The sequence below is a fragment of the Halichoerus grypus genome, chromosome 5, assembly GCF_964656455.1.
Source record: "Halichoerus grypus chromosome 5, mHalGry1.hap1.1, whole genome shotgun sequence".
Lineage (NCBI taxonomy): Eukaryota > Metazoa > Chordata > Mammalia > Carnivora > Phocidae > Halichoerus > Halichoerus grypus.
In genome coordinates this window covers 83,626,134-83,639,739 of record NC_135716.1, presented here as the reverse complement: position 1 = coordinate 83,639,739, position 13,606 = coordinate 83,626,134, and the positions used below count along the sequence as shown (strand labels likewise).

The 13,606-nt window shown below is 44.6% G+C and overlaps 1 protein-coding gene across 1 annotated transcript; it reads right to left on the bottom strand.

Annotated features, from left to right (window-relative positions):
* Positions 1–10,985: 10,985 nt before the first annotated feature.
* Positions 10,986–12,890, bottom strand: LOC144381748 (late cornified envelope protein 1B-like). Its single transcript, XM_078071693.1, has 2 exons — positions 12,739–12,890; positions 10,986–11,658 (listed from the first exon to the last, which is right to left on the bottom strand). The coding sequence occupies exon 2, from the start codon at positions 11,635–11,637 to the stop codon at positions 11,299–11,301; it is 339 nt and encodes a 112-aa protein (XP_077927819.1). The 5' UTR covers positions 11,638–11,658; positions 12,739–12,890; the 3' UTR covers positions 10,986–11,298.
* Positions 12,891–13,606: the final 716 nt, after the last annotated feature.

Here is a 13,606-nt window from a genome sequence, read left to right as displayed (position 1 = left end):
GGACTATTCAAAACATATAAATAACTCTTAAAACTCAACAATAAGAAAAAAAATAACTCAGCTAAAAAATGGACAGAAGACCTTAACAAATACCTCACCGATGAAGATACACAGATGACTAATAATTAGCATCTGAAAAGACACTCCACATGATATGTCATCAGGGGAAGGCAAATTAAAACAACAATGAGATGCCACTATACACCTATTAGGATGGACAAAATCTGGAACACTGGCAACACCAAATACGGATAAAGACACGGAGCAATAGGAACTCTCATTTATTGCAGGTAGGAATGCAAAATGGTATAGCCACTTTGGAAGATGGTTTGGTGGTTCCTTACAAAAGTAAATGCATTCTTACCATGCGATCAAGCAATCTTATGGTATTTAACCAAAGGAGTTGAAAACTTATGTATACACAAAAACCTGCACACAGATATTTAGAGCAGCTTTATTCGTAATTACCAAATCTTAGAAGGAACCAACATGTCCTTCAGGAGGTAAACGAATAAATAAACTGTGGTATATCTAGAAATGTTATTTGGCAGTATAAAGAAATTAGTTATCAAGCAATGAAAAGATATGGGGGAACTATAAATACATATTACTAAATAAAAGAAGCCAATCTGAAAATGCTATATGCTGTATGACTCCAGCTATATGACATATGGAAAAGACAAAACTGTGGAGACAGTGAAAGGTCAGTGTTTTTTTTAATCTTTTAAGATCAGGGTGTTGTTTAAGGATAGGATAGGGAAGGTAAGAGTAGGCAGAACACCGAGGATTTTTAGGGCAGTGAAAGTACTCCATATAATACCATAATTATGGATACATGTCATTATGCATTTGTCCAAACCTATAGAGTGTATTACAAGAGTAAACAGCAATGTGAACTATGGACTTTGGATGACGATGTGTCGATATAGGTTCATGGATTGTAACAAATGTACCACTCTTGTGGGGGATGTTGATAGTGGGGAAGCTACGCATAGATGGGCATAGGGGGTATATGGGAAATCTCTGTACCTTCCTCCCAGTTTTTCTATGAATCTAAAACTGCTCTAAACAAATAAGGTTTATCTTGGGAAAATAGATTACAAATGACAGTTATAGGACTAAAATCTCTAATAAATATAGGGTTCATATAAATTAAGAGTAAACAAGTAAACATTCTTACAAAAGATTGGGAAAAGCCATGAATGATGGGTTCTAAAAAAAAGAGAAAGAAGGGCACCCGGGTGACTCAGTTGGTTAAGCGTCTGCCTTCGGCTCAGGTCGTGATCCCAGGACCCTGGGATAGAGCCCTGTGTTGAGTTCCCTGCTCAGTGGGGAGTCTGCTTCTCCCTCTCCCTATGCCCTTTCCCCTGCTCGTGCTCTCTCTCTCTCTCTCTCTCTGAAATAAATAAAATCTCAAAAAAAAAAAGAAAGATAAGAAAGAAAAATAATAAATACTTGTAGTTACCACTGAAATTAATTTGGAAAAACAATTCTACCTCGCTCATACAGAAGAAACAGAATTCGTTTTTTAGGAAGGAGCTTTCAGATTTATAATACCTTTCAAAAATTAGCTCACAAAACTTGTTGTTGGTACAAAACTCACCAGGTGATATGCAAATGGTCACTTATGCTTTGTTCCTGAGAATGCAAATTAGCATAAAGATTTGGATGATTCATTAATTCATTCAACAAATATTTATTGGGGAAGATGAATTAAGCTTAAAATGAATGTACCATTCATAACATAACATAAACATTGTTATGACATTGAGGCAAATGAGTTAAAAAAATAAAATGAAAGAAAAGATGCATAAGAATGTCCACTGCAATAATTCAGAAGTAATGGGAGAGCCCAGCGCAGTTGAGACAAATATGAGGTAAATATAAAAAAATTAGTAGCAAGACTCAGAAAATGTAACTTTAAAAAAAGATGCTATTTAAAATAGTAACTGAATTTTTACCTAGACTCTAAGAATATTGCTTCAACATATATAATTTAATTTAATATGATTTAAAGGGTTTGTAGAGATGGAGAAAAAAAGCAAAGATTGCAGATTTGCTTGGTGCTGGCTCCGGAGCACAGAGAAAAACCAGTTTCTCAGTCTGCATTGTTTCTGGTTAGATCTCAGCAATGCTTCCTTCATTCCGGGAGATAATGAAAAGTTAACAACTAAAGGTGCTGGGAAAAGAAGTTTTGTGGGTACAGTCTTTTGACCCCCTCTCAACAGCATAGAATGGGCCTTGGGCCTGGAACACTTCCTCACCAAGAGATAAAGAGGCTGGCATCTAGCCACCCTCACTGTAGCATCTCTGCCTTGGAGGAAGGGCAAGGTTCCTCCACTGCCACCTGAGAGGGGTGGCCTCTGGCCATGGGGGATCAATGCCCACTGTGGAAGCCAGTCTTGATCTGTCTCTTCTCTATGTGAGTGAAGTGTTTTTCCATCTAGTGCTTGACTGTACTGTATTTTCCTTGGCAACTCTGATACTGAGATGCAGTGGGCAGAAGTGTTTAGAGTGCTCCCCTGGGATTGGTAACCTGTGCATGGTACTCGGCTTGACAAAAAGAAGAGGGTGCAACAGACACCTTGACAAATGGGAAACCTCAGAAAGCCAATGCTTTGATGGTCAAAATGTTTATATATTGGACTGTTAGTAAAGCCATGAGAATTTTAGCCAAGGCTTAAAATCCTGTCTTCATGATACAACTATGCTGCTGACTCACTGCCTACATCTAAGTCAGGTCAATTGACAGTTTGGGCATTGCCCTGCATAGAGGCAGAGGCATGGATCAGATGGCATTTCAACCCCATCATCCCACAAATCAGGAGCAGGAATCCATGTCTTGACCACTTCCCCATTACCAAGTCTTTGGAACAGCCTGAATGTTGGCTCCAAGCTGCTTAGGAACTTCCCTGCTGTAAACCAAAAGTGGCTCCTATTGGCAGAGAACAGGGAGAGAGCAAAGAAGGCCTCAGGTTGGTAGGAAGCAGGTTTGATGAACAAGGAAACTTACTCAGGAGGCTTGCACTGGGTAGCTGCAAGACAGGTAGATCTCCACACCTCCTCCTTCAAATCTTAAAAAATTATGCCGAGGATTTAACTGGGCTCAGTCACATGTAATGCCCAGATGGTCTCAACACCACATCACCATCTCAAGGCGGTGTCCTTAGGGCAGCCTCTGGGGAAGGTAAGCAGAACCCACATCCCAAGGATGGGGAAGGGGTGAGAAGTCTTCAATTGCCAGGGTCCATCCAGCTCATGGGTCAAACAGCAGCTACATCCTCTTGATGACCACCCCAACACTGAGCAGGAGAACAAATCTCTCAGGAAAATGTGGCCAACCCACCCCACTGAGCCTGTTTCAGAGAGTGGTATCCTATAGGAATGAGCTTATTCATCAGGATTAGGTATTTGTCACTTGAAAAATCAATGCTAATGCTAGTAATAGGATTTTAAGATCATTAACTGCTCACTCTGTGCATAGCCCTGTATGAACCAATGGAGGTAACAAATATAAGATCCAAGCCAGAATGTTAAGGAACTTATTATAACTTCATTGGAGTGATATGTCACATGACACATAAAACAGCAGGTGGGGTTTGAGCTGCCCCATCATGACAGGGCAACAGCATGGCATGCAATATAGGGAGAGGCATAATCAAAGTTCAGAAATAATGTCCATCCGTTTCAGAATATTTCTAAGGTAGGTGACAAATGCTTAAACTTCAGATAGAACATAGATTCATGTTTCATAGTAGGATTTTGGAATGCCTCCCATAATAGTGTGCATTCTGAAAAAGACGTTAACGGTTTGTGGTTAATTGTTTATGGAGATAGGAGAGATTTTCTTGGATCTCATAGTGGACAGATTCAAGGGGGTCCTCTTATCCCAGTCTTGGGCTCAGCTCCCAGCTTGTGAGACAGGACCTGGGCGTGCAGGGACCACCTCCTGCCACCCACATGGTCCTGTGACAGGTGGTGCCTGGCAGCTGCTCCCTGCCTCCCCGCAGGGCCCAGACATTGCCACCATCAGTGCCACTTCATTCTCCTTACAGCTGCCTGTCCCTCACACATCCTTCTTGGAGCCTGGCCCCCCAGCCCCTCCTGTCCTAATGCCTTGACAGCCTGCTCTGGAAGAAGACCCCCAGAAACCTCTACGTGTCTCTGCTTGTGTCCCCGCCACCCTGGCAGATCGCGCGCGCGCGCGCGCGCGTGTGTGTGTGTGTGTGTGTGTGTGCGCGCGCGCACAGGTGTGTGCATGTGTATGCGTGTACATGCACGTCCGCGCCATCATGGTTAAACGTCTGGATTAGAAGTGAGTGAGATCCACCTGGGACAGAATCCTGGGCCTGCCACTTGTTAGCCATGTGATCTTGTGAAAATCACCTAACTTTTCTCATTCTCGGTTTCCTCAACTTTAAAACAGGCGGTAAAAATGACTCTCAATGGTGTCACGGGGGTCCGTAGCGTCATGGAAGGGAAACCCAGTGGACCCTCAGATGTGAGCTATCTATCCATCGATAATTAAAAAGGAATGGATTGTTTTCAGATCACAGCTATTTTCCAGGTGAGCTGCATCTGACTTTTAAAATGACCATTTTTTTCCACGGAGGTCTTTCATACGTTTTCATATAACGATATCCCTGTGGAGGAGCCAGAGAGAAAAGCCGCGCTGCCTTGCATGGGACAATGAGAATCTGTTTTCCAGGGGTCTTCCAGGCAGGGGGAGGGTGAGCCCGTGGATGAGAAAGCAGGAAGGGGAAGAGACAGCGAGAGGGTTCTAGGCTGGGGTGTGGGTGTCTGTGGGGAGGACCGCAAGGGCAGGAGCCCCTGGGGCTGAGGAGGCGGGAAGACGTCATAGAACAGGAGGGCTTGGGATTCAGTAGGAACCTCCAGCATCGCTGCTTTGCTTCTACGTGGACACGAGGTTCTTTGAAGGGATTTTTGGAAATATTTTTAGGAGAGTAAGATAAAGACAAATGTCAATTTGGCATATAGCAGGTGTTCCTTCCATGTCTGGAGGGCAACATATTTAAAAAATAAGCAAATTAATTAGATAAAGACAAATTAGACCTGAGGAATTATGAGAAGAAAGTCCTCCCCCCAGAAGTGTCCAAAATAATTCTCCAGAGCCTGAGATGAGCCCCACATGACTCAAAAATATCCATAGCTGGGTCATAACGGGCCAGGAGAACCAATAGCTGGTGAAATGTACATGTGCACATGACTGTGGATATGTTAGACTGTTTAACTGATATATCTGTGTGTGTATTACATATGTGGATAATTATATATATTATGTAGACATAGATAGAGATGTAGATATAAGCACAGATACAGATATGGATGTAGATGTAGACACAGACACAGATACAGATATAAGTAGAGAGAGAGAGAGAAAGACAGAGAGGGAGAAAGAGTCCACCTTGTCTGTTACTCTCACCATCAGATATCTCAAAGTACGTGGCCTTCCCCGGTGCCCCACAGCCTCTCATCTGTAATGGTTTCTCCTTAATGCTGCTCTTCACTGGGGTGCACACATGTTTCTCTCCACCATCTCCCACTCCAGAAATCATTACCCCTGACCTTAAGGAAGCCTCGTCCAGGGCTCCAGTGTGTTCAGGATCAAGGCCGGCATTTTTTAGAGACAGTCAAGGCTCTGTGCAGTATGACTCTGTGCAACTATTCCAGTTTCTCTGTTGGCGTCCCAAGAAGAACTGGCACATTGGCTACATGTCTCTCCCTTCCCCACTCCTATGCTTTATTCCATGATATTTTCCTTTCTGAGACAATGCCGTCCAAGTCCCACTTGCTCAGTATCCTTTACGTAACATTATCTTACAAAGGAGATTTTAATAAACCCTTTAACAACACAACTGTGCCTCATATTTCTCACTCCCCTTCAGCAGCTAGTACACGCTTATGCATGCATGGGTGGTTAATAGACTTTTAAAAACCCTTTCATTAGCATTAGCACTGACTTGGCAGTTTGCGAACAGCTGTTCCCTGTGACTCCGGTCACCCTCATGAGAGACCACACTCCAAGACAGGCCCAGTGAGGTGTGATGGCCACACCCCTCTTCAGAAGTCAGCCACTGTCTCACCTGACCATGACATTTGTTCAAGTTGTTCCAGTGGGCTTACTTATGGGGGAGTGGCCAGGATATTCATGCCTTGGCTCACATGGGAGCTCAGCTCCTGATTCTTAGAATGATGGGGTAAGGAGTCCATCTGGTCCATGCCTCTGCCTCCAGGCAGGGCGGCACTCAAATTATCCACCTGCTTGGCCTTAGTGATGAGTCAGCCACGTGGTTGCAACCATATCACTTGGACTGACACTTTGGCTTTGGATATTCGCTACCAGTGGCTTTGGGACCATTCAGTAGACATGTTTGACTACTGGAGGCCTTCTGAGGTGGCCTATTCACCCAAGGGGTCCTGTCTCTTACGTGGTCATTCTCTCATCTCTCAGGGAGCTGGAGGGGGCACTGCTGAGATCATATGGGAAGCAATTCAGACTGAATTAATTTTCCTCTGTGCCTTCCCACTCAGCTCCCTTCTGAGCTACAAATGAGCACTTAACAAATTATAGTTTCCTTCATCTCTGAAATCAACATTCTAAAATCAATAGAAAATATAGATGATTGTTGCTTACTTATTGATGGGGGAAGGTGCAATAATAATGGCACAAACCCCATAATATATAAAGAAAAGAGTTGATTAATTAAAGTCCAGAAAAAATATAAGTTTTATACAGCATAAAGTATCATATATAAGGTAAAAGGACAAATAACTACAGAACAATATAACACATATGCCTGGTAAGAAGTTGATAGCCCTAATATATAAATACATATTACAAATTCAAAAGTAAATACACATACACAATGAAATGAGTAAAGGACACAAAGAACCCTTTCCTAATCCCTCCCTCTCCCCACCTCATTATTTCCCTCATACCCACACATATCCACACACGTTGTGTTAGTCCGGGTTTTCCAGAGAAACAGAACCAGTAAGATGTGTCCCTATATACAGAGAGATTTATTTTAAGGGACTGGCCCACACAGCTGCGGGAGCTGGCAAGTTTGAGAACTGCAGAGCAGGCTGGCAGGCTAGAGAACCCGGGAGTGTTGATGGTACAGCCGCCAGTCTGAAGGCAGCCTGCAGGCAGAATTCCTTCTTCTTGGGCAGCCCTCAGTCTTTTTTCCTAATTCTTTCCACTGACTGGTTGAGGTCCATCCACATTATGGAGGGTAATCTGTTTTACTCAAAGTCAACTGATTTAAATGTGAATCACATCTAAAAAAAAAAAAGAATACCTTCACACCAACATCTACGTTGAGTGTTTGATTTAAAATCTGGGTGCCATGGCCTAGCCAAGTTCACACATAAAATTAACCATCACAGTTCACCCCTTGTCAACTTGGCACCCATACACATCTCCTTAAACAATATTTAACCGCCAAATAAAGACAATGACAAGGCCATACTGCCAGCTAACATGATGCAGTTAGGCTCTGTCTAGCAGATAATGCAAAAACCCTTTCTCCAGAAAAGGATGTAAAGTCCTTCAATGATGTTGACTCTTCTCCTTGATATCCTTAACTTAACTTTTATTATGTAATGTTGAACAATACTGAACTATATCAGTCAATACATCTTATGTTATGTGATAGAATGGGAGGAAACCAAAGGTACTTCACACACACACACACACACACACACACACACACACACACACCCCACACACACACTCATAACAAAGTAAGGAAGTAAACATGCTCATAGTAAGAAATGCCCATAGTTCTGGCCATGGTGACCCAATATTCATTCCTGAAGGGTCTGGGCCTTTTAGCTGGTGAGGTGACCCAATATTCATTCCTGAAGGGTGTGGGCCATGAATCGTCCTGTCTGAATTGGGTTCTTCGAGTTTCCCGTGGACTTTAATCGAAGGGCGTGGCAGAACTAAGAGTCACCCTAAGGGACCCCTTGTATTCCACACGTACTCTTCTTTACCTCCGCTGTGAGTAGCAGTTTAATTTCTCAGTGGTAATCAGGATCAATCGCCCCACTGAGCTCAGTAGCTACCTTCTTCGCCTGTTGATTCAGAGTCCTGAGGAGGCCAAAGTAGCCAAGTGGCAGTCTTAACTTCCAGTTCAATGGAATCATTCTGTCTCCTGGTGCCTTCTCCTATTCTGGACCCCGTTCAAAACTAGCAGGTTTGGGGTTACTCAGTTAATGGGCTAGCGTAGCACACCCAAATGAAAAATATGTTACTTCCAAAATCCAAAGAGGCACACTAGGTGTTGTGCCTCATTTTTTATTGTAGGAGGGGCCAGATGCAACTACTTCTGTTTCACTTTAGAAGGCATATCTCAACATGCCCTGTACCACTGGACCCCTAGAAATTCCACCAAGGTAGAAGGCCCCTGAGTTTTTGTCAGAGTTATTTCCTACCGTCTGACACACAAATGTCTTGCCAGTAAGTCTAGAGTAGCTGCTACTTCTTACTTGTTAGGTACTATCAGCATAATATCATTGACAAAATGGACCAGTGTGATGACTTGTCGAAGGGAAGGACAATCAGGATTGCTGAGAACTAAATTACGACATAGAGTAGCAGAATTGTCCTACTCCTGAGGAAGGACAGTAAAGGTATATTGCTGGCCTTTCCAACTGAAAATAAACTGCTTCTGGTGGTCTTTACTGACAGATATGAAGGCAAAAAAAAAAAAAAAAAAAAAGAAGAAGAAGAAGAACATTTTCCAGATCACTAGCTGCATGCCAGTTACCAGGGGATGTGCTAACTTGCTCAAGTAACAAAACCACATCTGGTACAGCAGCTACAAGGGGACTCACCACTGGCTTCAGCTTACAATAACCCAGTGTCATTCTCCAAGACCCATCTGTTTTCTGCACAAACCAAATAGGCAAGTTAAATAGGGATGTGGTGAGAATCACCACCCCTGCATCCTTCAGATCATTCATGGTATCACTAATCTCTGCAATGCCTTCAGGGATGTGGTGTTGCTTTTGATTTATTATTTTCCTAGGTGGAGATAGTTCTAATGGCTCCTACTTGACCTCCCCATCATAAGAGCCCTCACTCTACCGATCAGAGAACCAAAGTGGGGATTCTGCCAGTTGTTGTGTATGTCTGTTCCAATCATACATTCTGGAACCAGGGAAACAACCACAGGGTGGGTTCAGGACCCACTGGGCCTACGGTGAGATGAAAAAACTGAGCTAAAACTCCATTGATCACCCGACCTCCATAAGCTCCTATCCTACCAAATAGGGACCAAAGTGGACCAAAGTGATGTTTTGAGTCTCCTGGAATTAGCGTCAATCCAGAGCCAGTGTCCGTTAGCCCCAAAGTCTGATTATTTTCTTTTCCCCAGTGCACAATTACCCTGGTAAAGCGCCGTAAGTTCCTTTGGGGAAGGCTGGGGGAAAGATTAATAGTATAACTCTTTGGCGGAGTTCAAGAGTTCTTCCTCCAGAGGACCCATCCTCCCCTTCATTCGAGGGGTTCCGTGTCTACAAACCAGCTCAGAGTTGGGAATTGATTGAGGGAGCATTATTCTCTCTTTTTGTGGTTCAGAGGTTTGTTCACTTAGAATTTTTCCTCTTATACATATAAAGTAAGAATGTAGTAGACTCCCCATCAATTTCACTTCCAAACCACCATGATGAACTAGCCAGAGCCACAGCTCTCTGTGAGTCAGGATGTTCCGATTACTGCTTTGACTCTGCTGTCCACGATAGTAACCACACCCACTTTGCCTTTGGTGCCTGAGTGCTGCCAATGGTATCCAATTATCCTTATTGCATTTAGGTTTCCCAATTCAGTGGCATCAGATTCCACTGTAATTTCTAACCTACAGAGAAGACCAATCACATAGCTCTTCAAGGATGCTGTGGTCTCCTCACAAGTTTATTTCTCATAGCCCTGAAAGATAAGTCCTCTGGGCCCTTCCAGAGGAGATGAGCAGATGTCAACTGATAACTCCACTCTAACATTCCAATAAGCCTTTGGACCCCTTCCTCTATAATTTACTAAGGAAGTCCTGGCATCTCATTTTCATTTAGTGTCAGCCACCTTTTGGTCCATGTTTCAGCCAACCAACCCAACAAACTGTTAGAGCCCCGTCCAAGCAGACTTGCATGAATAAGTTCGGCCTGATCCAACTTTATGTCCCTTCCACAATTATCTCGTACCCTTAATATCCATCCCACACATATTCCCTGGGTTTATATCTGTATAAATTAGAAAGAATCATGTAGTTCTTTTGGAGTGCAGTGTACCTGTTTATGGGTCACACTTTCTACATCACCTTTTGGGGCCTACTGGGACTTGAGTCGAGGTGCATGTCTAGAAGCAAAGAGAGATGGTGGGATGGGTTCTGAAGAGAACCAACGGTGCACTGCAAGGCAACCACTTCCAGGAGGCCTTTCAGCTTCCTCAGGAAATGCATGGTTAACCTCCTCAGAGGGGGATGAAAAGGCTGCTTCTACTGGCAAAAGACACAACCTGGTGGCATGGAATTTAGAAATTCAATGTCTCAACTTTATCAGGAAGTTCCCAAATGTCTCTATTCCAATTTTCAGGACTCCAGGGATGAGACAACTAGATATCATGTGAGGCATGGTATCGGCTCTCAGAAGGACACTCCTTGCAAAAATGCATCACTGAACCTAGTCAGGCAGAAACATCAAACAAACCTAAATTGACAGGCATTCTACAAAAACCAACAACTGTTTAAAAATCTTCAAATCATAGAAGACAAAAAGCCAGTGTTGGTTCCTGGATTGGATTCTGAACCAATAAAAATTTGTTTTGCTCTTAAGGACATTAGTGGTGCAAGTGGCAAATCTGAGTAAGTTCTGTAGACACTGAGGCCTCAGGGGAAGCAGGAGTTGAGGACAGAGTATAAAAAGGTAATGTAGGAATAAAAAGAAAACAACAATCAAGGCAAGAGGGCATGAAGATTTCTAGTTTTATTGTTTCACATCAGGCTGGGTTTACAACAAGGTAAGCTCCTGAAGGACGTAGGGTCTGTGCTTTGGGTTCCCAGGGCAGCCACACATATGGGGGAGGAGGTGAGTAAATGGGTTTGGGGGAGCGGTTGTGGCTTCTGGGCACCAGGGCACAGGGATCCTCTGGGCCGGAGCTCAAGGTTGCACTCAGACCCCTCAGCCCCTTGGGCAGGCCCAGCAGGGGGAGCAGGAACAGGAGGAAGGCTTTGGCCACTCGCTGTCCCCAAGCCTGCGCTCCTTGGCTCAGGGTCCACTTCAGCAGCAGCCTCCAGACGACTGACCGCTGCCCCCTCCACAGCAGCTGGAGCCCCCCGAGGGCTGGCTGCAGCAGCCAGGGCTCTGGTGTCTGTGACGGTGGCAACTGCGTCGCCTGTGGTGGCTCAGGCAGCAGCCGCCGCCCCCGGAGCTACAGCAGCCGCCGCCCCCAGAGCTACAGCAGCCGCCGCCCCCAGAGCTGGAGCCGCAGCAGGGAGAGACTGGGGGGCACTTGGGGGGGCAGTTTGGGGGGCACTTGGGGGGGCACTTTGGGGGGCACTTGGGCGCGGGGCACTTGGGAGGGGGCTGGCACTGCTGCTGGTTCTGCTGCCAGGACATCTCGGCTGGCGGGGTCAGGAGCTGAGGGAGAGTCACACAGCGAGTCAGACCCAGGACCCAGAGCCCCCCTGCCCCACCCCTTCCTGTCCTCAACATCATTTCTAGTGCCTTTATTTCATGAACTGTTTAAATGGAGTCCTTGATAATTCAACAGAGAAACTTTCATTATTTCTAATAGTTCCCCAAATGCTCTCACATCATCTCTGAAGTGCTTCATCTGTTACATAATTAGAGAACTGAAGCCAAAATATGTTAAGAAAAAGTGCTCAAAATCAAACATCTAGAGGAGATATTCTACAGCAAAAATCACGGAAATAGTAAATCTAGGTGACAGTTTAGAAATGAAATCGTTTCTTTAGGGAAAACAGTCATTCCCTCTTGCAGAACTTTCTAGATATCCTTGTCCTGTAGGGACATAGAAGTTCACACCCGCAAAGGACATTGCAGATTGGCTGGAAGAATGAGCTGAGGGAAAAGATCATCTACTGTAAGCTGGGACTTGCACCAGGCCCCTGACTGGGCCCCGCTGCCCTGGCATCTTGCAGACGCTCCCCTCAAACTAACACCTCAGCATCAAGATCTGAGTTGTTCCTACTCAACTCTGAAGGCCTTTTGTCTGAGTGCTTAAAATAAGTCAGTCAGTTGTGATTTCCTCTCTGCTGGCTGAGTGTCACTGTTCCCATCTTTACTTTTCCCTGGAGGGACAGTTATGCTTTCAAAGATAAACCTCCCTTTTGACAACAGTTATAGGTTGGTATGGTGGTCAGTGTTGCAAATCCTTCCAACCAGAGACCAACAACTACAGATCAGTTTGTTTTTTCTAGTGTACTGTCACACTCACACAGTTCCTTCTACTCATGTTCCCAGCCTTCCTAGCTCCTTGCCCCTCCCTCAGTGTCCCTGCGACTTGTTCTTTGCTAATGTGAACCCAACCTCATCTTCTTCTCACTGCCACCCACCATACACACACACACACACACACACACACACACACACACACACACACGCACTGCAAAGGCTCTGCCCCCCACCCCCCACCTCCTGCTCTGCTTTGAGCTCCCTCCGTGGAAGGCTCTGCTCTCAGTCCCAGGGGACACTTACCGGTGCACAGGCAGCACTGGGTCTGTCAGCACCTCAGGAGAGGAGTGTATGGAGGTGCTCTGACTCTGAAGCCCTTTTATCCCGGCTTTGGGCTCGGCCCTCAGCCCGTGAGACAGGACCTGGGCACGAGGGGACTGCCTCCTGCCACCCACGAGGTCCTGTGACAGGTGGTGACTGGCAGCTCCTTCCTGCCTCCTTCCATGGGGCTCAGAGCAGCTGCTCCCAGCTTGGAATAGGGCTGCTTAGAAATGGGGTAGAGGGTAAATTCCTACCACTATCTATCAGTCAGTACTCTAGCCTCTCATTCTTGGAACCCATACTCCTAACCCCAACTTCCTTTCTTTGCTCCCAAATGTTAATTTAATGATTACAATCAACCTGGTTTAAGCCAAAATTTTAATATATTCCTTCATGTTTTATTCCATGCTGGTAATCCTGATATGTTCAATATTATAGTGTGTGTGGTTTCAATTTTGTAGAAATGGCATCATACTTGAGGTTCTCATCTGCAACTTGCTCTCTTCTTTAAACATTATTTTTGTATATTATTCAAGTTGATCTGTGTAGCTGTCATTTATTCATTTTTACAACCTTATAGTATCCATCTTATGAGCACAGTGTGATTTTGATATCCTGTCTCTTTGGGATGTGCATTCAAGTTGTTTGCACTACTTGCTCTATAAATATTGCAGTTTTGGGGATATTTGTGTGTGTCTGCTTGCATATGTGTTGGAGAGGATCTCCAAGTTAATCATCTATAAGTGGAAGCGTTGAATTTTCGATCATACCCATCCCTCCAATTTGCTCTTGTCAATTTCTGTTTCCACTTACGGTTTATAAGAATCACTCTTTCTGTACATTGTTGCTA